The sequence below is a fragment of the Chanos chanos genome, chromosome 9, assembly GCF_902362185.1.
Source record: "Chanos chanos chromosome 9, fChaCha1.1, whole genome shotgun sequence".
Lineage (NCBI taxonomy): Eukaryota > Metazoa > Chordata > Actinopteri > Gonorynchiformes > Chanidae > Chanos > Chanos chanos.
The window spans coordinates 30,526,495-30,549,483 of record NC_044503.1 but is presented as its reverse complement, the minus strand read 5'-3'; the positions used below and the strand labels follow the sequence as shown (position 1 = coordinate 30,549,483).

General features: G+C 42.9%; 1 protein-coding gene and 1 non-coding gene across 2 annotated transcripts in view; one reads left to right on the top strand and one right to left on the bottom strand.

The window, feature by feature from the left end:
• Positions 1-16,453, bottom strand: part of fam171a1 (family with sequence similarity 171 member A1) — a 29,229-nt gene extending 12,776 nt beyond the window's left edge. Inside the window, exons 1-3 of the mRNA XM_030783568.1 lie at positions 16,343-16,453; positions 2,407-2,634; positions 1,321-1,413 (exon numbers count right to left, since the gene is read on the bottom strand). Of these exons, the coding sequence (XP_030639428.1) occupies positions 1,321-1,413; positions 2,407-2,634; positions 16,343-16,448 (427 nt within the window). The 5' untranslated portion in view covers positions 16,449-16,453. The remainder of the gene's footprint in view (positions 1-1,320; positions 1,414-2,406; positions 2,635-16,342) is intronic.
• Positions 16,454-20,606: 4,153 nt separating this feature from the next.
• Positions 20,607-20,679, top strand: trnat-ugu (transfer RNA threonine (anticodon UGU)). Its single transcript has one exon. It is a non-coding gene; the product is annotated as a tRNA-Thr (tRNA).
• The last annotated feature ends 2,310 nt before the right edge of the window (positions 20,680-22,989 follow it).

The window sequence follows — 22,989 nt, the reverse complement described above, 5'->3', positions numbered from 1 at the left end:
ACACACACACACAAAGGCAGACTAATATCATCACCCTCCGACACATATACAGCCATGGAGGAAACACACACACACATATACAGGCTGGACAATCAGATACACTAACACCATGCTCACGCAGTCAGTTTCAAAAACGCAGCATGACTTAATGCAACACAACACAACGCAACACAATGTAACACAACACCACAGAACAAGAGACAAGACAAGACAACACAACACCACAAGACATGAGACAACTCAACACGACAAAAGATGCGATAAAACACAACACAACAAAAGATGAAACAAGACAAAAGAGAATACGACACAACATGAGACAACACAGCAAAAGACAAGACAGGGCCACAAAAAACAAGACAACGCAACACAAGAGAAAATAACACAACAGAGGATAAAACACCACGAGACAAGACGACCAATTGATAATGGAGTCCGACACAGATTGTGTATGATCTGTCAGTCTGGAAATGAGACCACGTGACACGTGACTATATTTCTCTCAAAAAAAAAAACAACCCCAACCCATTTCTGTTCATATACATTAGCAGGGTGAGTAACGCCGCCTTTTTTACAACATGGCAACCCCCCCCATTAAGGGCTGCAGCTAAAGGCCTGAATCCAGACACACCCTAAATCACTGCTCTCTGCCCCGCCCTCTCCGCTTCATTAAGTCACCCACTCTCTAACTGTTCCCTGAGGAGCTCTGAGTGTGTGTGTGTGTGTGTGTGTGTGTGTGTGTGTGTGTGTGTGTGTGTGAGTGTGTGTGGAGTAGAGGGGGTTAACATTTCTTTAGCATCCTGACTAATAATAAAGTCACCCTCTACACCCACACAGGGTAAGGTTTGGTGTCCCAGAGCAGGTGTGTGTGTGTGTGTGTGTGTGTGTGTGTGTGTGTGTTTCTTTGTCACACTGATTAAATATGTCAGAAGTAGATAAATGACACACTAGATAGATAAAACTCTCGACGTCAATTCAATTAAATGTGTGAGGGGAGTCAGCGCGCGTGTGTGTGTGTGTCCCAACAGAGAAATGACAACAAAAGCCACACATATGAGCAGATCTGTCATCCTGTACTCACACATGCATTCAGTTAAACCAAAAACATATCACTTATGTCACTGTGTGTCACTACTTTACAGACAGCAGCAGACATAGGGTGGTCACTGACTGAATATGGAACCATATGGAATATAATCTTTGGTGACCACAGAACTGGGCCCTATGTTGTAAATAATCATTCCTGGAATGTATTCACAGAGAATATGCAAGGACACACACACACACACACAGACACACAGTTGTAATTGAATTTGTTACCTTGGTATCCAGAGACGATCTCCACCACGTCCTCATAGACCATTAGAGTGGCAGGTCTCTCAGGCAGGAGGTCCAAGCTAAGAGATGAGAAGACTGGAACACACACACACACACACATATGTGAGCATACAAACACACACACACACAATCACACTTACACACACAGTAATTAATAAAGTAGTACACTTTCTATTAATGTGCCATTGTTAACAGAACCATGCTCCTTTCCACTCCAATCAAAATCATCACCTTTCAAATAGATTCACCATCACATCACAACAGATCATTAAATGACACACACACACGTTAATAAGGTGATGTATACCCGTTTCCGTTTCACTCCGAGGGACTTTTATTCAGAAATAACTAACCTCAGTGTGTTACTAAACAACTCTTTGTTCCTACTGAGAGCTTTCACTCTGCGTGTGTGTGTGTGTGTGTGTGTGCGTGCGTGCGTGTCTGTGTGTCTGTGTGTGCGTGTGTGTGGCCTCACTACCCCCTTCCTCCATGTTTACTTTTGTTCAGAGCTTGTTAGCGTGCTAATCCCTTTAGCTATGGGGCCTTTTTGTTTCTTCATGTCCCTGGCTTTCACTCTTTTTCCCCCTACCATCATTTCCTATTCTTTACCCTCTCCAAGGGGACTGACTGAATGTGTGTGTGTGTGTGCGTGTGTCGGTGTGCGTGTGCGTGTGTGTGCACGTGTGCGTCTGTCTGTGCGTGTGCGTGTGTGTGTGTGTGTCTGTGTGCGTGTGCGTGTGTCTGTGCGTGCGTGTGTGTGAGTGTGTGTGTGTGTGCACGTGTGCGTCTGTCTGTGCGTGTGCGTGTGTGTGTGTGTGTGTGTGTGGCAGCAGGTGTTCCATTAGCGCTTATTTTCTTAACAATGAGGGTAAAGCCACAGCTTGATGCCTAATCCACATAACAAGACCTTCAAAGAGAAAGAGAGAAAGAAAGAAAGAAAGAAAGAAAGAGAGAAAGAAAGAAAGACAAAGAAAGAAAGAAAGAAAGAAAGAAAGAAAGGGAAAAAATGCAAGAGAAGAAAGTGAGAGGGGGAAAAAAAAACCCATTAAGCATCTCTAAGACTGTTACCTGGTAGCCTGTCTGGTCGCCAAGGGGCGGAGTTGGGCACGTAACCACGCCTCGTCGCCGTGACAACCAGCAGGTCGCCGAGGCGATACTGGAACCTGATGAAGACGTTGCCGTCGGCGCTGGAGGTCTCCGCGGCCACGGCGGTGTGGTTGGTGAAGATCTCCACGACGACGCCGGAGAGCGGTTGATGGGTGCTAGCGTCGCTCAGGTGAACTTTCAGCGCCACCTCTGAACACAGAACATACCGGAACACTTTAAGGACAGCATATTCAAATCCACGGTATGATCACAGCACAGCCTGTTTCTGCAAGCGTGCACTTCCTTCAGACTGTGAGACTATTACACACTGTAATGGAAACCTGACATTAAGACCTAAATACACTCAGAAATACACACGCTGTACCAAGAAGAGAGACACAATGAACATACACACTGTATAATACTGCCGTAATACATCACGATACAACAGATAAGTGATACTGAAAACAAGCAAACAAACAGCAAAACAAGTCCTAGCAAGCGATAAACCACACATTAAAGAAATCAGGGGAATTCCTTAAACGTCCTGATTTAGTCAATGGCAGATAGAGACGAGCAGTCTGTGTACCAAGTCAGCAAAGTCTCCACGCAGTCTCCGCCTCTCCTCCTCCGAAACTCAACCCAGCGCGAGGATTAATGAGTCACACACCCCCGCCAGCCTGAGTGCAGGTCTCCTACGAGAGCGGTCACCGTCGGCCTGACCTTACCGTTTAAGGACGGCTTAAATCTCTCGCCCCGTGCACTGGGAACGCAACACGCGCAAATTGCTGAGGTGTTTTTTTTTTTTTTGCCTACAGATACAGAACTTCTCTCTCAGATTAAAATGAGTGCTATGTAAAACCACGCGTGCCGGAGGAAAATCAGAGCTTAACTGTGGCAACAGTGAAAGTTCAACAGCTAGGGTGATAAAGCATATCTGAGACATCACGCTAAAAGTCATGAGCTGGCGTCCGGTCACTTGCGTTTATAAAGAGCTATTTTACAAGAGACCCAAGTCTTTCTTTTCTCTAATCACCAGCCTGACCAAAAAAAAAAAAACTTTCACCATCAAAAGACGAATTAAAAACGGTTAATTACTTAAATGGCTTCTTTTCTCAGAAAGCGGGGGGACAAAAACATTCCACGAGCGTCTTCAGGTTCTCTGTTGTCTCCTGTAAGAAGTCCCGTGGGGGGGGGGTGGAGGGAATCACTTAAGTCAAACAACCAATCAGAATCACCATAACCACCTTCATTTCCTCGCTGCCGGCCAATGGCGGCGCTCTCTTCAAACAATGGGCTCGTTTTCCTTCCTCAAGAACCTTTGGTTTCCTTCAGGAAGGCACCCCATGCGGACACTTCCTCTACAAACTTTTCAACAGAGGATTTGATTTTGTCTCTCAGCCCCCCACTCCCCCGCCCCCCCTCTGATAAACATCGAAAGAGGAAAAAAAAAAAAAGCCCCTCCATCTTGGAGAGGTCCCTAAAAACTTGGCATGAAGAAATGTTTGGGATGTTTGTTCTTGGTTGGACTAAATTCTTACACCTTAAAATCTGAGATTAATGCGGGAGGAGGTGGGTCGCTTCGTGCGGTCGGGGGGGGGGAGGGGGGGGGGGGGTTTTCACCAAGATTATTACAAGCAGAGCTTGTGCCTCTTAGAGAAGAGGGAGTGGTTTGTATGGTGTGATGTCTGAAGCTTGTGTCTGGATATATTTTGTGTTGAAAACGATTCCAGTAACAGTGAGCGCTCTTTGTTTTCCAGAGGGTCTTCTGTTGTTTTACAGACAGTGGTGTGTCCATGACAGATGTCAAATGAGACCGCACATACACACAGACGTCTGGAGGGCAGAGGTTATGTGAGAAGGACACTTAGACGTCGGCCTTAGATGACCCGTGTTTGTGTCTGTAGCAGTGAGAGAAAGAGGAGAGAGAGAGGAGGAGAAAGAAAAAAAAAAAGAAAGACAGCCTGTGTGTTTTTCTACAGGTCATTCCAATTTTCAATTCTTGCTTGTGCGGAAGTAAGTCTTCCAACTCAACAGTCTACTAAAAAAACAAAAAAAAACAAAAACCCCCCTCTAAATACATAAACGAATGATACAAGAGCAGAACAACCATCTCAATCATGGTGGTCTAGGGGAAATGCCACCTTTAGAGTTCTGATACAAGACCCCTGTTGTGCATCGCAATTCAGGCCAGTCACATCATAATTAGCGTTACATCAAAATGGCTGGTGACATCACTATAGAAATTGCTTTGTGTTCCAAAAAGGACCGCACAGATTCTGTGTAAAGAGTGGGTTGAACGGATAACTCCACGGTTCAAAAACCGACTCCGTTGACCAGAACTATTTTCTTCAGTGACTCCACGACTAGAACAACCTTCTGCCTATTGTGTGTTTAAACTGGCATGGGAAGTGTCCTTCCAAAGACCCTCACATCCTGACCCCTGACCTATGACCTCAGACCCATAAAATGAATAGAGGGGGTAACAAAGTGCCACTCCCTTTGGTTAAGGTCTTAATGTGTGAGGCACAAAATTTTGGGAAAAAAAAAAAAAAAAAAGGAACAGGCGGTTTTGTTCGCCTATTTCACACACTATTTCACTGTCTGACATGGACCCAGTTACACAGTGCAATGCAAAAAATATTCCCTCCTTTTTCCGAGTGACTTTGCGCCTAGCACCAACAAACTAAGTTTTTGGACTTGGTTCTTGCGTTAGCAGGCCTTGGAAACAGCCACATCCTTGTCAAACCAAAACAGACACAACAAATCTCATTTACACTGGCTAAATAACCTCTAGAATTTTCCATAATGCAACTAATACAAACCAGACATTCCTACGCTTATTTAAGCGTCGAGAGACTTTGCAGGAACACAACGGGCATTTGTTGCGTCTGCGGATATGACAAAACAAGCGCAAAAAAAACAAACAGCAACAAACCTATAAAAAAAAAAAAAAAAAACCTGACTTCAATTATAAACGCTGAACATAAATATACATAATTAATAATTTATCGTTCAGATGTTCCCAATTATTTGGGAAAAGCACCTTGGAGTCAAGAGGGAAAACAGTTGCGGTTTGCACACAGATAAAGATAATATATTCCGAATAAACAGACCGTGGACTGTACTGAGAGTCAGTGAGACGGACTGTCATTCATCTCTCTCTTCATCTCAGGCAAGATCGCAGGCACTAATGATGTACAGATATGTGACATTAAGAGGGGTCTGTGTGTGTGTGTGTGTGTAGCAGTCTGTCTTTGCCTGGTTGACCTTGTTGGACCCTTTCATTTAGACTAAAAGGTTTTCCTGTTGGGTTTCTCATTAGGAAAGCCCCTCCCTCACTCTAAGCAGTCTGGCACTGTGGAAAAAAAAAAAAAATATATATCTGTGTGTCACATCGAGAGAGCACCTCCCTCCCCCCTCTTTATTCCATTACAGCGCTGTCATAAAGAGCATACACACACACACGCACACACACACACGCACACACACGCACACACACGCACACACACGCGCACACACACACACACACAGACACACACAGACACACACAGACACACACAGACACAGACACACACACACACACAGACACAGACACACACACACACACACACAGACACAGACACACACACACAGACACACACACACACAGACACACACACAGAATCAACCGCAATTTCAAATCTCAAACCACATCTCGCTAACCTGCCTCACAGGAAAATGGAGGATAAAAGGTTCAAGTGTAAGCATGTCAGAAATGACGCTGTAAACACACACACACAGATACACACACACACACACACACACACACACACACACACACACGTGTTTGACATCATAGTGTGCTTTCCTCTCTTCACTGCACTTCCAGGCCAATTAAGAGCCAGTGACAGTATGGCCGCCCTGCTGTAATGACAGCAGGGGGTCAGAGGTGTGTGTGTGTGTGTGTGTGTGTGTGTGTGTGTGTGTGTATGTCAGTGCATGGGGGTTGGTTATTAATTCGCTGCTGCTGAGAGACAGTAGAGTTGGGACTACTAGCATCACCACAGAAATGAAGGCAGGTTTGAACAGGCATTTAGATAAAGGATAATAAACTGAGATAGCCTTCAGAAACTGTGTCACAGGAACCCACAGCCCTGTGTTTACCAAACCAGCCCTGTTTGGTATCACAACACGTTCAATAATATCACGCATGTATAGACCACATAAGCTATACAAACACAGCCACATTCACAAACAGTATTAAATGCCAGCACCACACCCCGCCCATCCCCCAATCTGCCACGCCCATACACATTCACATACTCATAGATAGCTAGAAAGATAGATAGATAGATAGATAGATAGATAGATAGATAGATAGATAGATAAATAAATAGGTAGGTAGATGGACAGACAGATAAAAAGACAGATGAGAGAGAGAGAGAGATACACACATAAGCCTTGAGCTCTCATTTTGGCCTTGACTTCTCATTCTGTGTGTGTTTATATGTATACACATGGGATGAGTTTATGAGTAACAGAAACATTCACATCAGAGTTCTCTGCTCCCCCTTCCAAACCCACTTCTAATTCAAACAAAAAAAAAAAAAAAAAAAAAAGAAAAAGAAAATGAAAGAAGAAAAATGTGAAAAACAAAGAGAAAAGCTGTTGCACTCCCGTGCCATTGTTTGATCTCGCAAGTGTATGAGTACGTTTAAAGCTTCAACTTCAGAGAAAAAACAAAAAACAAAAACAAAAAATAGACGCAAGCAACTTTACCGCTAGTTAAAGCAGAATCAGTAAACTAAAAAGTCTAAATATTAAGTTCGTACTTGATTTATGAAATCACATTTGTTTTTTTTTTTCCTCTTTCCACATTCAGAAACAGGACCATAAAGCAAAACTGTTGAGCTTGTTTATTGTGTGAAGCTGCAGCTCTCAGATCAGTGGAAATAAGTTAAGTGTTTGTATACTGTATACTGACTGTTGAGAAGTGTATCTGAGCGGCAGCACAGAGAGGTGCGCGACAGAGAGTTAATGTGTGTGTTTAACCACCAAACGCTGGTTTCAAAGTGCCTAGTCACTGTGTGAGGAGGAAGCCTCTAACTGAACGCAAATGTTTGACTTTCTCTAAAATGCCACAATCATGAGGGAGAGAGAGAGACAACAAGGCAGAGAGAGAGACAGAGAGAGAGAGAGAGAGAGGGACACAGAGACAGAGAGAGAGAGAGGGACAGAGAGAGAGAGAGAGAGAGAGAGAGAGGGGGACAGAGAGAGAGAGAGAGAGAGAGAGGGACACAGAGACAGAGAGAGAGGGACAGAGAGAGAGAGAAAAAGAGAGAGAGAGAGAGAGAGGGACAGAGAGAGAGAGAGAGAGAGAGGGACAGAGAGAGAGAGAGAGAGAGAGAGAGAGAGAGAGAGAGAGGGGGACAGAGAGAGACAGAGAGACTGGCCTTGAGTTTTTGGCCAGAATCACTGAACTGCAATGAGACAATAAACCTGTCTGCAGTCATCACTCATTTCTCCCTCTCTCTCTCTCTCTCTCTCTTCAAATCTCTCCATCCATCTCTCTTAATGTCACTTCTCTCTCTTTCCATTCATCACTGCCTGGGGCTGTCCTTTCTGCCTGGCATATTAACCTAAGGGACAAAGTAAAAGTCACACATCCATGCAAAACCCACACACACACTTATCCTTGGCCTGGATTAAGATTACATAAAAAGGCTAGATTCTTATTCAAACCTGTAATCCACTCAACACTGCATGGGGTAAATCAGAGATTAGGTGACCGGATTAATTTAACATCAGTGTGACGTGACTGCGGAAAAAAAACCCCACTAAATCAATCTGGGCACAACTCCACATCAGTTTAAGAATAACAAAGGGGCAGTTTTTTACTCCCTCTCATCCACCCTTGCCCCCGCCCCCCCCACGCCCCCAATACACTCAAGGCAGTAAATCAATCTGCGCAAGGAAAAGGAGAAAAAAAAATCCATTTATTTGACTGGGGTTTTCAAAACAACCAATGGATCCATCCATCAGTGCACGAGTGAAAAAGGCAATCAACGTATGAAAGTAGCGTAACTGGGACATTAAAAGGCACGAGGACGGGAGGGGCGCGCGGGATCAAAATAAATTATGCAAAATCTTTTAAATCTTTAACAGACAGTCGCGTCCGAGGGAGCGAATGGGTTTTGGGAGGCAAGTTTTAACGTACCGGAGACAACTCGGGCTCGGCAACTAAAAACCGTTCAGCCGGTTCCGATTCTAGAGCTGCTACGTTTTAGTCCTCTACCGCGGCGCGTTCGTACCGGCAATACAAACAGGGGTGCACAATCTCCAAGTGTGCAACTGTTTATGTGTGAGAGGGAGAGAGAGAGGGAGAGAGAGGGAGAGAGAGAGTGTTTGATGCTACCATCAGTGGGAAAGCCTAAGGGTAATTTTGTTGATTTTGGTCTTCTCATCTCTCGTTATAGCAAACCATGCTCTGCTGTGTTTCCCGGAGGACACTTTTTTTTCTGCTCTGCGCTCCAGTTCTCTTTTCAGGGAAATCCCCTTCTCACTTTCTTTCTTTCTTTCTTCCTCCTGCTGTTTTTTTTTTTTTTCCTCCTTTACCCTCCTCTGCCCCGAAAGGCAGCCAGTCCACAGCACAGCTGATCCTTCAGCTCCTCAAAGATGCTGTTCAACACTTCTGCGCCTTGTGTGTGTGTGTGTGTGTGTGTGTGTGTGTGTGACGAACTTCTATTTACAAGACAAGCAAACTTATCACACTAATCTTTCCTTATCATGCGGATGTACATGCACACACTCTCTCTCTCTGCAACATCTGTTGCTTATTAACCAACGTTACATATGTGCTGTGGTGCAGTGTGTAGGTCAGTAACTGCTGTGGAAAACATGACGCCAAATCCTCTGCTTCTATCTTAGATCACCGCTTAAACCACAGCGGACATGTGTCTCACTCATGTTCGCTCTTCCTCTACACGCGTGTGTCTGTGTCTCTGGAGATCGTGTGTACGGGGCTGATCCGGCATGTCGCTGCTGGTGAAGACTGACTACAGGTCAGTGCAGAACACGGTTCGGCGCTTTAAAGGCAGAGGAATCTAGTCAAGGGTCCCCACGGTTAGGTTACCTGGGCAACTGATAAAGCTGATGATATTCCTTTCTCACTTTCATTTTCTGTCTGTCTACTTATCAATCTATCTGTTTCAGGGAGTGTGTGTGCGTGTACGCATATGTACACAGACAAACACACATAGAAATTGGGGACATTATCTATCTTTATTACTGCTTATTCAAGCTTTCATAATCCTACATCTAGAATACAGAAGATGACCATGAAGCTCTGCCCAGTAACAGCTGTGCTAAAGTGCATTCTGGACAAAGTGCACGACTCCAGGCTGAGTGATCAACGTGGTTAGAATTAGGTTTTTTAGTTTTAGAATTCTCTTTTGTGTCTCAGAATAAGGCCACACAGTTAGTCCTGTGATCTGTGATGTAGGACACGCGTCTGACATGCGTGTGGTTTCAGTCGTGCAATCGTCCACCGTGATCCGTTTTTGCCGGCACAGAGCAGGGAAAAGTACGGTCTGCATCTAGACGCGGGTTCCATTAATCAATCAATAAATCTATTAATAACCCACCCGTGCTTCCAGTCTGCCTGTTACGGTTTCTTTATCATCCATCAGTGTATTCTGGCCTACAGACCTATATCTGAGCATTACTCAGCTCTCTCAGAGTCCAGCTCTGGTGCATTAGACAAAGCCTAATGCCACAACACAGCACCCCCTTCCATTTATTCACACTGTGTGTGTGTATGTGTGTGTGTGTGTGTGTGTGTGTGTGCCATACCGATCCTGCTACAGAGAAAAGAGCCGCATAACATATGAAGCATCTTCATGCTAATCTTAATAGAGTTAATACTGTAGAGAGGATTCTGTTTATTTATTGATTTATTTTCCCTCTCCTTCCCTCAGACAGAAAAGACCAATTAGAGGCTGTTTACTGCTGTTTTGCAAATCGTGTGTGTGTGTGTGTGTGTGTGTGTACAGCAACTCTCCCTAGCTTAAAATACCCAAGTCTCCTTGAAAAACACTGACAGGATGAGAAACTGTTGGTGACACTCCTGAGTGATGGGACATCACCAACTGCGCTCCCATGGAAACCCTGGCTACAGTTGCCGTGGCGATTCTGGCACGGAACCACGGTTCTCAGGAGCAGGGTGCACCTCTGCACTCGGTAACGACGGCCTTTAGTGCTTGCACTGTGACAGCAACACAGCCAAGTGATACCGTGCTTTATAAAACGATAACAAGGCCTGTTACCGCACGACCGCGTACATTATGTGAAACGTTGCAGGCGAAGGCTTTGAAGGCCAGTGGGTCCCGGCAGGTCTTTGCACGGGAACAGGGCTCGGTCAAACTGTGCCCGTGTCTGAGTGAAGCTGTTTTCTGCTAGTCTGGCACCCTGTGTTACACTCAGGCTCTGGAGCATTTCATCTGGTCATGTGACACACAGGCATAGGACATGCAGACTGCTGCATTGCAGAGAGAGAGAGAGAGAGAGAGAAACAGAGAGTGAGAGAGAGACAGGGAGAGAGCTAGCGAGCGAGAGAGAGAGAGAGAGAGAGAGAGAGAGAGTGAGAGAGAGAGAGATACGCAAGATAGTAATAGAGTAATAGAAGAAGGGAATGTATGGAAGTTCAGGTCTAAATTACTGCCCATTCCACAGTCTGTGAATAAAGTAATAATTTACTACAGTTCTTGACAAAATTACCCTCAAGTTACTTCGGATATTCAATAACATTCCAACACAGAGCAGCCAGTACTATTTAACCTTGAGTGGAGAAATCATTAACCATCACAAAAGAATATCATGTTCAACACTGCGGACTGGAATCAATCTTTTTCGGTTTGTGTTTGTTGGCTGAACCGATCTGGGTGAGTCTCAGAGAAACCCGATGTATTGATCGGTCACTGAGACCTGGAGGAACAGTGAAGGTTGAACAAGGTCAAAAAGGATACGCTAGCGTTTCTGTGTGTGTGTGTGTGTGTGTGTGTGTGTGTGAGGGACAGACTGACAAAAACATACGGAGAGAGATACCAGAAAAGTAGAAGAAAGACAGAGAGAGAGAGAGAGAGAGAGCGAGAGCTGTTGTGAATCAGGGAAGACCTCTGAAACTGCATTAAGAGTCATGGGACCAGTTAATGACTTACACTGACTAGCACTGTTAGCGTGTTTCGGCGAGAGGCAATGTTTTTGTTTGCTGAGCTTTCTTTATCCACTCCAATTGAGCTCTTTTCGCTAAAACTGGTCAAATCTGCGAGTATTTGTTGTGCCCTCGCAAAGTCCGCGTTGGGGAAACTTACCGTACACGCGCGGCTCAAAAAAAAACGTCATTAACTATAATCCATAGCCTCCCGATGACATCATGTTCTAGATCTTTCTGTCTGCAGTTTAATAGTTTTGGCAAAAGGAACAGTGACTTACGGGAGGTCATGTCCCCTCCCTTTCTCACCACTAGCCCAGTTTCCTTCCTCCTCTTCCTTTGATCAGGTCATTAGCATCCTGACAAACCAAGCCTGACAAAGTAAACCCTAACCACAGGCCTCTTCATTAAACCCACAAAACTACCAACACTCAACCTTTCGACAGTGACTCAGAAAGACAAACTCTCTCCAATAAAACACACGAGGGCCACGAAAATGGCCTACCCTCTCTAATAAAAGACCCGATTCAAACACTCTCTCTCTCTCTTTCTGTCATGCAGACATGAAACATTCGTTTCCATTTTCACCGAGTCTGTTTTCCAGAACACGACACGCTGGAACCTATCCCCTTTTCATCGCGAGGCCTTTTTTTAGCGGTTGTTGTGTAGCTAGCCTAAATAATTAAGAGTGCACATGCCGATGCATTTTTTGATCTTCCTGCTATCTCAGTTTCCAAGAAAAACAAAATTCACCTTTAAAGAAGCATGTTTACGACATGCATCCTCACACTCCACAAATGCACGTGCTTTCCTCAGTCCGCGTTAAACTCTGCGTGTTGTGAGAAGAAGGGGGGCCTACATAACGTGATTTGATATGAATGAGTGAATGTGTGCGTGCATGCGTTTCCCCTTCATTTAAATGATCAAACCAGATGTGCAGAGAAGTCAGGCCACACTCACTCAAACGAGAGAGTGAGTGCATGTGAATGGAACAGCTCTGTACTCTTTCACACGGGACGGCCCCATCTTTCCAGCGTAAACAAAGGGTCTATTCTCCTTAGCCTCTTATGACACGAGAGGGTTATCGTATTACAAACACGCAATTCATATCTGCCCATAAACCTACAAAAATCAGATTTGAATGATAGGGAGAGAGGAATTTGTTCATTTACCTCCATTTACATTACATAGATAGGTAGCAAGAGAGATGTTTAAACACATGCGTGCCTATACAGACGCAGACACAGAGACACACAAACCAACCCACACGCGCACGCACACACACACACACACCTTTGGGTGAAATCAGACAACAATCACTTGCCATTCCTCATTCTGTCTACCACTTCCATCCATCTCTTAAGTTTTGTATACATAAGACAAAATGAAAAAGCAGGTGGGGTGTGTGTGTGTGTGTTTAGTGAGACAGACAGGTGCAACCCTAGAGTGTGTTTTCTGCTTCACTGCAGTTTGCACGGTGAGTTGAGTCTAGCTTGTTCCCTTGGTTTCTAATCCGGTTAATCCCTCGTGTTACGTGGATTGATGATTTGCGGTGTCAGTCGGGCTTTCTTACGCTCTTTAAGAGGCAGATTAGAGAGGGAAAACACAGTGATATGATACTGTGAGTGAGCAGGGATGGAGGGGGGTGGGGGGGGGGGGGGGGTCAACTGCCGACTGGTGAGTCAGACCAGCTTGTGTAATCACCGCGAAACAAAGTCAGGTGTGTTTTTCCTTCAAAAAAAAATGGAGCTCCATGAAATATTTAACTGAAAATGTAGTTGTTGTGTGTTAGAGCATTGCGCTAAGACAGTCTCTTGTCTCACACAAAAACACACACACACACACATGCAGACACGCGCTGTCATGCACACACACATAGAGACACACACATACACGCAATATACTGCTACCTGCTTACAACAGCTACAAATCAGAAACAAACTCTCTTCAGTGGAGAAGATCCATTTACTTCATTTATCAGCTTACAGGTTTATCTCACGGAAGTTATGAGAAGAACTGTTCGTTCGAGGCTGTCAGGCATTAAAAAATTTAAATGATTTAGTCTGACAGAACCTACTTAATACCTCCAAAACAGACAATAATGCCCAGAGACTCTCTGTTCCAGTCAAGGCACTTAATGTGTTCAGAGAAGACTCTCATTTCAGGAAGTCCCATTGTTCTACAACACAGTTCATACATACCAGGAAACTGTTAAGGAGTCCATTATGACAGTGTGTTTATGTATACATGGGGAAATTACTGACTGACATTGCTTTCGCAAATAGGACGTGTGTGTGTGTGTGTGTGTGTGTGTGTGTGTGTGCGCGTGTGCGTTCGTTTCTGTTCGAGGGGTTGGTGAACAGCACATATGAGCCGTTTTGGTTACCCACATGACGGTCTGCCCAAAACTTGTTTCTGATTCGACGGTGCAGGTCGACAGTCCATTAAGGAGCAATCTTAATTGGTCTTAAGTAATTCACAGCATGTCCACGTCTATTCTGTTTGTCCTCAGCTAGAACTCTTATGGTAAGCCCCGCCTACTCTGTCTGCAGAGCTTGGGAACTAGAGCATCACTACATGACGGATGTCACACGTCACTGTGGAAACACCATCGCCTAGCAGCACGTGGCACCTCAAAGGGGGGGGGTGGGGGGGGTTGCAGCGAAAACTGAGAAGGATTTCTTAGCTAACTGACAAACTGAAATCCAGATTTGAGATTTTTTTTTCCTGTTGGTTAGTTCAAGCTTTGGTTTGTTATCAAGCAAACTGAGAAATCCTGCTTTGTAAAACCGCCCTGATGGCGTAGCCCAATTCACATTAACACATTTTCAACTGGGTTATAGTGAGAGACATATTGGACATTTTTCCAATATTTCGTCCTGCAATGAAAAATTGCTTGATTTTTTGTTCTTTTGCTTTTAGCTGTTGCCTAAGGCATACACTATACCAGACTGGATATGATGCAAAATGCTGAATAAGATTTCTATTTCTGAGTCATCTCTTTAGCTGGCCATAAAGTCTTAATGTAACCTGAAAATGCAAGCCTCATAAGAGTCGCACGCTGTCTTCCTGTCCATTCCATTTTGTTTCCATATGATTCTATTCTAGAATTCTTAGATGGAACGTTAAGAATGGAATCCCCTCTCCTCCTCTCTTAATACAAACATTGCAGCCCCACCCATGGCACATTTTAATTAATGGGAATTCTCTGAATCAGAAACCTGAGATGAGGAGCAAACAGGAAAGTATGGGACAATGAGGGCAAACCTCAGACCACTTCTTTTGTATCCAAACTCAGTATAAACAAGGCCCACTGACAGTTTGGAGCAGAGAAAGCAAGAGTACCATCTGCCTTGGATCACCTCACCAGCAGGGAAGGAGGGAGGAGGGAGAGACATTTTTCAAACACAGGAGGGGGAGGTCTGACTGCAAAAAATGAACCAGGGGTCCGTCCCAGGAATGAAACAGGAGATGATGGGGTGGGAGGTATTCAGTAGTAAAAAAAAAAAAAGGGGGGGGGTGGTCTTTCAAGGAGAGGGAGGGGAAGAAAACTACCGGGAGATGCGTGGGCGATGGGGGGTAACCTAGACCCAGATCACAGTACAAGCTGGTGTTACAGGACACAACACCGCCGCAACAGTGCAATATAATGAAATATCGGCTCGCTTCTGCGTCTCCACCTGTAAAATCATACTATTCCATTTCAACGAGGCACATCCAAAAACCGATGCACGATAAAGGAGGGTATGCTCAAATTTCAAATCAGGCTAGACTACATGCGCTCCTCCCGAAATTCCCCAAATACGGCTTTTGGGTGCCGCCAAAGGTTGCGCACGCTTGCAATGGATGGGAGAACAAAATGACCCCATTTTGTTTGTTTTCAATGTCCTAGCGATACACGATGTGTCGGAAACTTCAGTTAAAAAAAACTTTTCCGTCAGCAAAGCGGTGTGACCTTGGAATCAAATCACAAAAGAGGATGCTGCTCTGTTAAACTGCATCAGAGCGTCCATTTCAGCACCTTCATTTCAACAACGCATTTTGCACGGCACTCAGTCCCACTCAAATCCATAACCACGTCATGCATCCCTCGCCGTTATTGTTTCTATTATTACTAAATGTTAATTTGAATAGACCTCGCTGCATTTGAAAGGCATTCGTAACTTTGTCTTATTAAAAAATGAGTTGGTTAGTAACAGGGCTGCTCCATGACAATCGTCTTTTAAGAGAGAATAATAGTTAGATATAGACTAATACTAATTATACTGAAATTAGTTTATAACGTCTAAATCACTGTAGGGTTTTGCTTGGCCAAATCGCTAAATTAGCTTCAGTTTAAACGAGCTAGCTAGCTAACACAACTCAAAAAAACCCTTCGGTTATGTAGGTTATGGCTACCAAGAAGCAGACTAGTAGTGCAGTATTTGTATGAAGACAAAGTTGGCGCCTCTCTTCTTTTATGATTTAATTATTTTGTTTTGACAAAGTTTTGAAAACTGTATGTGCCACTGCGTTACTTTTGTATCCATCATCTGGTAGCCTTAAGTTACTTATGGAATTAGCTTAGCAACACTAGCACATTGCAAGGCAAGACAGAGAAAACCAACAGTCCAACCCCAACAAATGAACTCTACTTGCAAACGCAACAATATCTGACTTGCTCTTTGTAATAAGTCAGCGTTTCAACAAAGACCATGCGCCTGGCATATAATACACAATGTGTCTTACCTTTAGCATCACTGTCCTCTTGTAAGGTTTTAGTAACCGCTTTCCATACATTGCATCCCAAAAGACATAATAGCACAATTAAATCGGACCTGCTCATCTGTCGCATTGTTATTAAACTTTTCAGTTGCAGAGATTTATTCTACGCAGTTTTTTTCATGCCAGGGCGTATCTATCACATTTATAAGTCGGATTCCCCTCCATTTTTAGTCTAGTTCGACGATCGGTGTTTTATAGTTTCAGCTAAATAGTGTGTCAGAAGTCCCGTGCACATCCTTCGTGTGGCCGCTTGGTCCGTCGGTGTCTTTTTTCCTTGCCCGGGAGAAGTCAGAGACAGAGGGAGAACCAGCTCCACCAATATTAACCGTTCCCTTGCCAGATTGCATTACCTCATTGTCCCTTTTCAAATTAAAAGGGAAAATCGCCGCCTACTGGTTGTCCGATTCGATCCTCACTCGTTTTTTGAACTGTTTCAACAGTTACGAACATATGTTTTTGATACACGAAACATTTATTTACACAAAGCCTTTACACCAACACCGACAAAGGTATCGAAAATTACCTTTCGACCAAAACATCAAAACAGTAATCACTTTGATTTTTGATACCTGCTCATGATCTAGAATCACCGAGCAAAGATGTTTATTACTATGGAGCGATCCAAAGGGTTATCCAAACCGCATAAACATTAATAGAAAATTATCGATCTGGTTCAGTCTAGCAGTCTGCAGGTTGCCTGCATCCAGAAGGGAGAGGAGAAACGCCCACACAGCATAGCAACGGTACACACAGAAATCGTTGTAGAACTTCTCACGGGATGTCTTGTTACGTCGGTATAAGAAAAATATCTGATTTTCTTTTGTTAGGTATAGGATGTAGGCCTACGTCAAAAATCATCATGTGTAAACAATATTCAGTGACAACACCGAAAGCGTCCTCACATTTTTTACGTTTGTTTTCTTGGCTGTTCTTCTGTTTTGGTGTATGAAGGCTACTTGGTCAAATTAGCACCACCAGCACACATAACATCTTCACACAATACATGACAACTTGCATACTACCACTTATAACTAATAATCAAATAAGCATTGAATTGATACCTTGAGTGAAAACACTTGGCAGACATAAAGTCTACATTAAAATTCCGAATTGTGAATGAGACGGCAAACTCAAGATTTTGAGATGATAAACTCAAGATGACACCTCTGCAGTTGTAGTTACTGTGATCAACCAAGTCATAGCGCTCACTTTTCACACTTGTTCTCTGTCTCCATCTGCTGGTGACATATTGCTAATGCAGAATCATGCTGTTGTAGACCAATCAGGGGAATGACTCGGAGAGCGTGTTAGGACTCGTAGTTGTAAACACTGTTTGGCCTGAACAGAACATGACACACAACGTATATCCCAATCATTACATCATTCCATTATGGTATGATATGATAGATTGATGATATGATGATATGATAGATTGAAAAATACATAACTGTAATCATCATCATCATCATCATCATCATCATCATCATCATCGTCATTATCATCACCAATAAGCAAAATTGTAGAAAAGCAGAGGGATAAGATTCTCAGAGCGGAGTGTTTACAGAAACTAAAGAAAAATGGAGAGACTCTTTCAGCCAAAGCATGTGTGAATTTGAAAAGTTGAGTGTTAGTAAGAGGGTCCAAGAAGGTCACCGCGGGGTGAACTTCACTGAACTGTTCGAAATGCAAGTAAAATATAGACAATGAGGGCATAGTGAAAAGTATATTTCAGCCAGAGATATTGACCTATGAATTTATTTAGGACTTTTGTTAATGATTGAGTTTCTTTCTGAGGGCATTGGTAACGGCCATGTTTTCCATAGGGATTGTAAACAGGTAATAGGTTTGGTTAATTGTGTGCCCGTAATTGCTATTTCAAATGTTCCCAGGTATGCACAGTATTGTTTGACTGTGGCAGTGTTCTATAGTCTAGCAGTGTACTCTAGTGCTCTCATGCTGTACTCTAGTAGTGTAGGCTACTTGTTTACTCTAGTAGTGTATTGTATTACTGTACTCTAGTAGTGCACCCTAATATTTTACTCTAGCAATGTACTCTAGTGGTGTATTCTGGTAGTGTACTCTAAAAGTGTATCAGTCCCATTCCACTTCTTTGGTATGGTCAGGGGAACACAGAATCACCACTCACACTGTGTCTGTTCTGGTGGGTTGGTTGGAGGGGCAGCCTTATGTCACGTGGTGAAATGACTTCACTTTCACTGGTCCCAGTTTACATTCTTTGATTTGGTGTGATAGAATAATTTCCGTGATGGTGTGCAGTGGATTTTTTTTTGGGGTGGGGGGGGGGGGGTTCTATGTTGCTGCTCTTACTTTAGACACTAGGGAACAGACAGAATGGCTATCTATGCTCTGTGTGTGTGTCTGTGTGTGTGTGTGTGTGTGTGTGTGTGTTCAGTACTGTTTTTCCCCTGTCTGACTTCTTCAATTTTCTATTCTCCTCACATGACCCCAGCACTAATACAGGAGGGTGAGGACTTGGGTCCTGGGTGCTACTATATATTATATCCATGCTAATATATTCCACAGTGCTGATACACTACAATGGAGAATCTGAAGACTTTTATAAAGAGCAATACCAACTTCACAAAAATGAAATGGCCAAATGGTATGCCTGTAACAGGGAGCAGCTTTATCTACTTGACAAGATCTGTGGCTTGTGTGTTTTTCTGAATCTTGACACACCAAATTAGAGACAAATGATTCTGAACTTAATATTAAAACCGGTCGAAGTATTTTGCAATGCAATTTCAAACATAAAATATTCCTCAAAATTATGCTTTATCTTTGTATTTGCGGAGATCTTGCATCATAAAGTCTTATAAAACTCAATATTGTGCGGTCCTATTGATTTTTTTTTTTTTCAAAACATGTGCTTGTTATATTTCTTACCCTTCTATCAAATTCTGCTTCATCTCCAGGACAGAATTTATGGTTTGTGGGGTTTTTGTTGTTGTTGTTGTTTTGTTTTTTGAAGTCTGACACACCAAATACACAGGCTGTTTATCAGCCAGACAGAAGAGTTTGAGTTTCTTACTGTGCAGACTGCAGAACTCCTCAGACCCTGATGAAGATCTCTGACTTCTCTCCTGTAAGAAAGTCTCACACAGGTTCTTTAGAGCCAGGTTATAAGGAGGCTCCTGTTTTGATGATCTTCTCCTACAGACAGGACACTCCCGTGATTCTTTTTTGTTCCAGAACTGCTGCAGACACTTTACACGCACTTTAACTACAGGACATAATAACAGGATCTATAAAGATGTCACAGCACACAGGACTGGAGAAATCCTGTTTGACACTGAAGCTTTACAGGCCATTTTTCTATGAGGTCCTACCTTGTCATGATTCCTATAAAATCATATTTACTTTCACTTTCTAGAAGTCAGAGCGATGATGGGATCTCTTCATTCTCTTTTTGATTCTCTCTTTTAACCTTGTAAAATACTAATATAACAGCTTTCATTCATCTTCCACATCAACTACACATCATCTCTTTCTCACCTTTCGTGGTTGATGTTATCTGAAAAATAAACTGTGGTCAGATTTGTGAAGAGCTGGAAAGACTGAATCTCCCTATTGTCTGTATCCCGATCGTGTAACAGGGTGCCAAAACTTCATGGTAAATCTTTCATCTTTACAACAGGTAAAGATTAATATGATTGATTCTTTATGACGTGACTTCCCAAGTTCAAATTAAGGCTGTCATTAAAAACTTTATGTGGTTGTGTGGTTATGTGAATATATGTGTAGCTGTCACAAAGATTAATTGTCTGTTATGTCTCCTAACGACATTGGACCTCAAACAGTGCGATCCTTTAATTTATGGAAGTCTTTTATTAACCACTATTTGGGTTGAAGCTTGTTTCTGAGTCAAGACCACAGAGGAGAGGGGTCTGATTTAGACTTTACTAAAGACTGATAATAAAGTTGGCTCCACAGAGAGGAGTAGGTGTTGAGGATTCAAACCTGTCTGACTACCTGCTAAGAAAACCTCCCCTTCACAACTGATCCAATCACTGACAACAATTTAGTTCACACATTCCATGTTAATTCACTCATTTGTCATGTGACGGTTTAACATAGTATGTCATGAATTCTTGAATGGTGTCTGTTTGTGTGATGTCTTACGTGGTTTTTAAGGAGTGGCTAAAGGTCTCGTTTCACAAATGGTGGCAACTTTGTATTGACACTGCACCAACTTGCAAGCAAGGGAGGCTCCATAGCTCAGTGGTTAGAGCACTGGTCTTGTAAACCAGGGGTCGCGAGTTCGATCCTCGCTGGGGCCTGTCTCCTCTCTCAAATTTTGAGTGGTATGTTTCACATCAAAATCCCGATTCTCATACATCCCTATAAAATATAGGTGGTCAGTCAATTTCGTTGTACAGTTGTGCTGTATATACAATGGGACGAAAGATGTTGCTGTTCTGTGCCAGAAGTAGACCTCAGGTCCAACAGCTGGCCTGAGTAACAAGAAAGCTTTTTAGCTAAATGTTCACATTAACATCCAGTATCATTATAAAGGCACACGCGGTCTGTTACTACAACATCAATGCAAATCCATTCTGAAGACAGTCTGTACTTAACATACCACAGAATCAGAAAAAGACCAGGCAAATGATAAATGGATGCAGCTTGTTTTTTCTTTTACATTCTGGGGCCAATTAGTGACATATGAGCTACGTGTGCAAGAACAAGCTTCTACTTTCATGTAAATCTCTGATAGGGTTTCTGAAGTTTCATCTAAGATGCCATTAATAGTGAAAAAATGCCATAAAACATTCATTAAAAGGATACTCCAACACAATTTCTCCATTGAATTTGAATTTCTTCAAGTTTTCACATGATACTAATGTAAAAAAGAAAAGAAAAAAAAAACAAAGACAAAGAGAGAGAGAGAGAGAGAGAGTGAGAGAGAGAGAATCAAATGATCAATGCACATGTTTAAAGATACATGACATATTAATGATTATCTGATTGTGATAAATCATCAAAGCACAAATATTCAACTCCTTACTATTTTAGCACAAGATTGCAGCAGTATCACAGAATAAAAATATCTTCCTATCTACTCAACATGCAAGGCTGAAAAAACAAGAGGAAGAGATAATGAGCGTTTATATTGGGTTTGTCTTCTCTGAACACACTACAATATATACAGTGTATTTACAATATTATTACTATTATTACTATTACTATTAGTCCATTGTCACTAAGTGACGAACAGTTACACATACACCGGATGATAAAAAACCCTGATCATGAATGAAGAAGGTATTAGTAGCTATAACTCATTAGCCTTCCCATGGTTGCCATTCTTTCATCTAGTCTAATGGAGGTAACATGCTCACACTATTCAGTGCTACAGATTATATCTGATGTCTTACCTAAAACTAAAAACAGTTAGGAAGGAGTTTACATAGATCTTTTTCTGTTCCACTGTTACAGAGTATGTCACTGGTAAGATCCTCAAAGAAGAGTGTTTACAGCCACTTTAAAAGTATGGAGGAACTCCCTCAGTAAATGAGTGTGAGAAAGTGACCACTTGGGTGTTATCTAAGAATGAAAGCTTTCCTCTGTCCCAGTCCAGCTCCACCCTGATCCTCTCTGGATTCTTTTGTACTGGCAGGGGGGACGCTCTTTCCCACTGGGGCCCCGGGACCAATACGTTCCATCCTTATACCATGAGCGCCACATGGCATTGTTAAAGAACAAGTTTCTTTTTCTCTGGTTTGACTCTGAGGTCACACCCAAGGTCCAGAATGTATTCTCCTCAACATCAACATCCCATCAGCGTGTCCCTGAGTTAAAGTCCTCAGAGCCCAGAAAACACGCATACCAATCAATTTTCTTTGGATTATCAGGAATCTGCTGTTTCTCATCGCTGTCTCTCGCACTGGTCAGATCCTCAGACAGGATGAGATATAGTTCTGCAGTGTTGGGGTCCAGAATCACAGGAGCAGAAGAGAGAGACAAAAAACAGACACAGGAAACTTAGCTTTTATAATATTTTTGGAGTGGTGTGAACCCAACCATTGAAGAAAGTGCAAGGCTTTTGTTAGAATCCAGTAAAAAAAAAAAAAAAGCTAACCATGCACTAAAAATAAACTTGTTTGTGTTGTGATTATGTTGGATGTAAACATAAATATGTAATATGCCTTTCTCACCACTGTGTTTCTGATACATTAGCCTGACTAAACCAAATAGATTTTGTGGCAACACCAATCTATATGAGTTTACAAGATCGTTATTTTTTAACCAAATCAGCATCTTGTTGAAGATTTTAGAGCATGAACAAACTGCATGTTTACAACAAAACGCATTACAGGCCAAGGTCCTTTTAACTTCCTTTTTTTTGTGTTGTGTTATCAAGTAATCAAACTCACTGTATTGAACAATGCCCTGCATCTACTCCCAAACTCTGAACTTCAGGTTGCCCAGGTGCTTTGCCACATTGATCAGTGCTCCTGAAAGCATCTGTGGATCCTGCAGTGTGCACTGGGCTCTGGAATAACATTCAGGAGTCAGTGGTGCTGTGGATTTGGCTTCAGAACTACAGAAGCAGAGAGACAGGTGGCAGCTCACTTACCTTTTCTTAG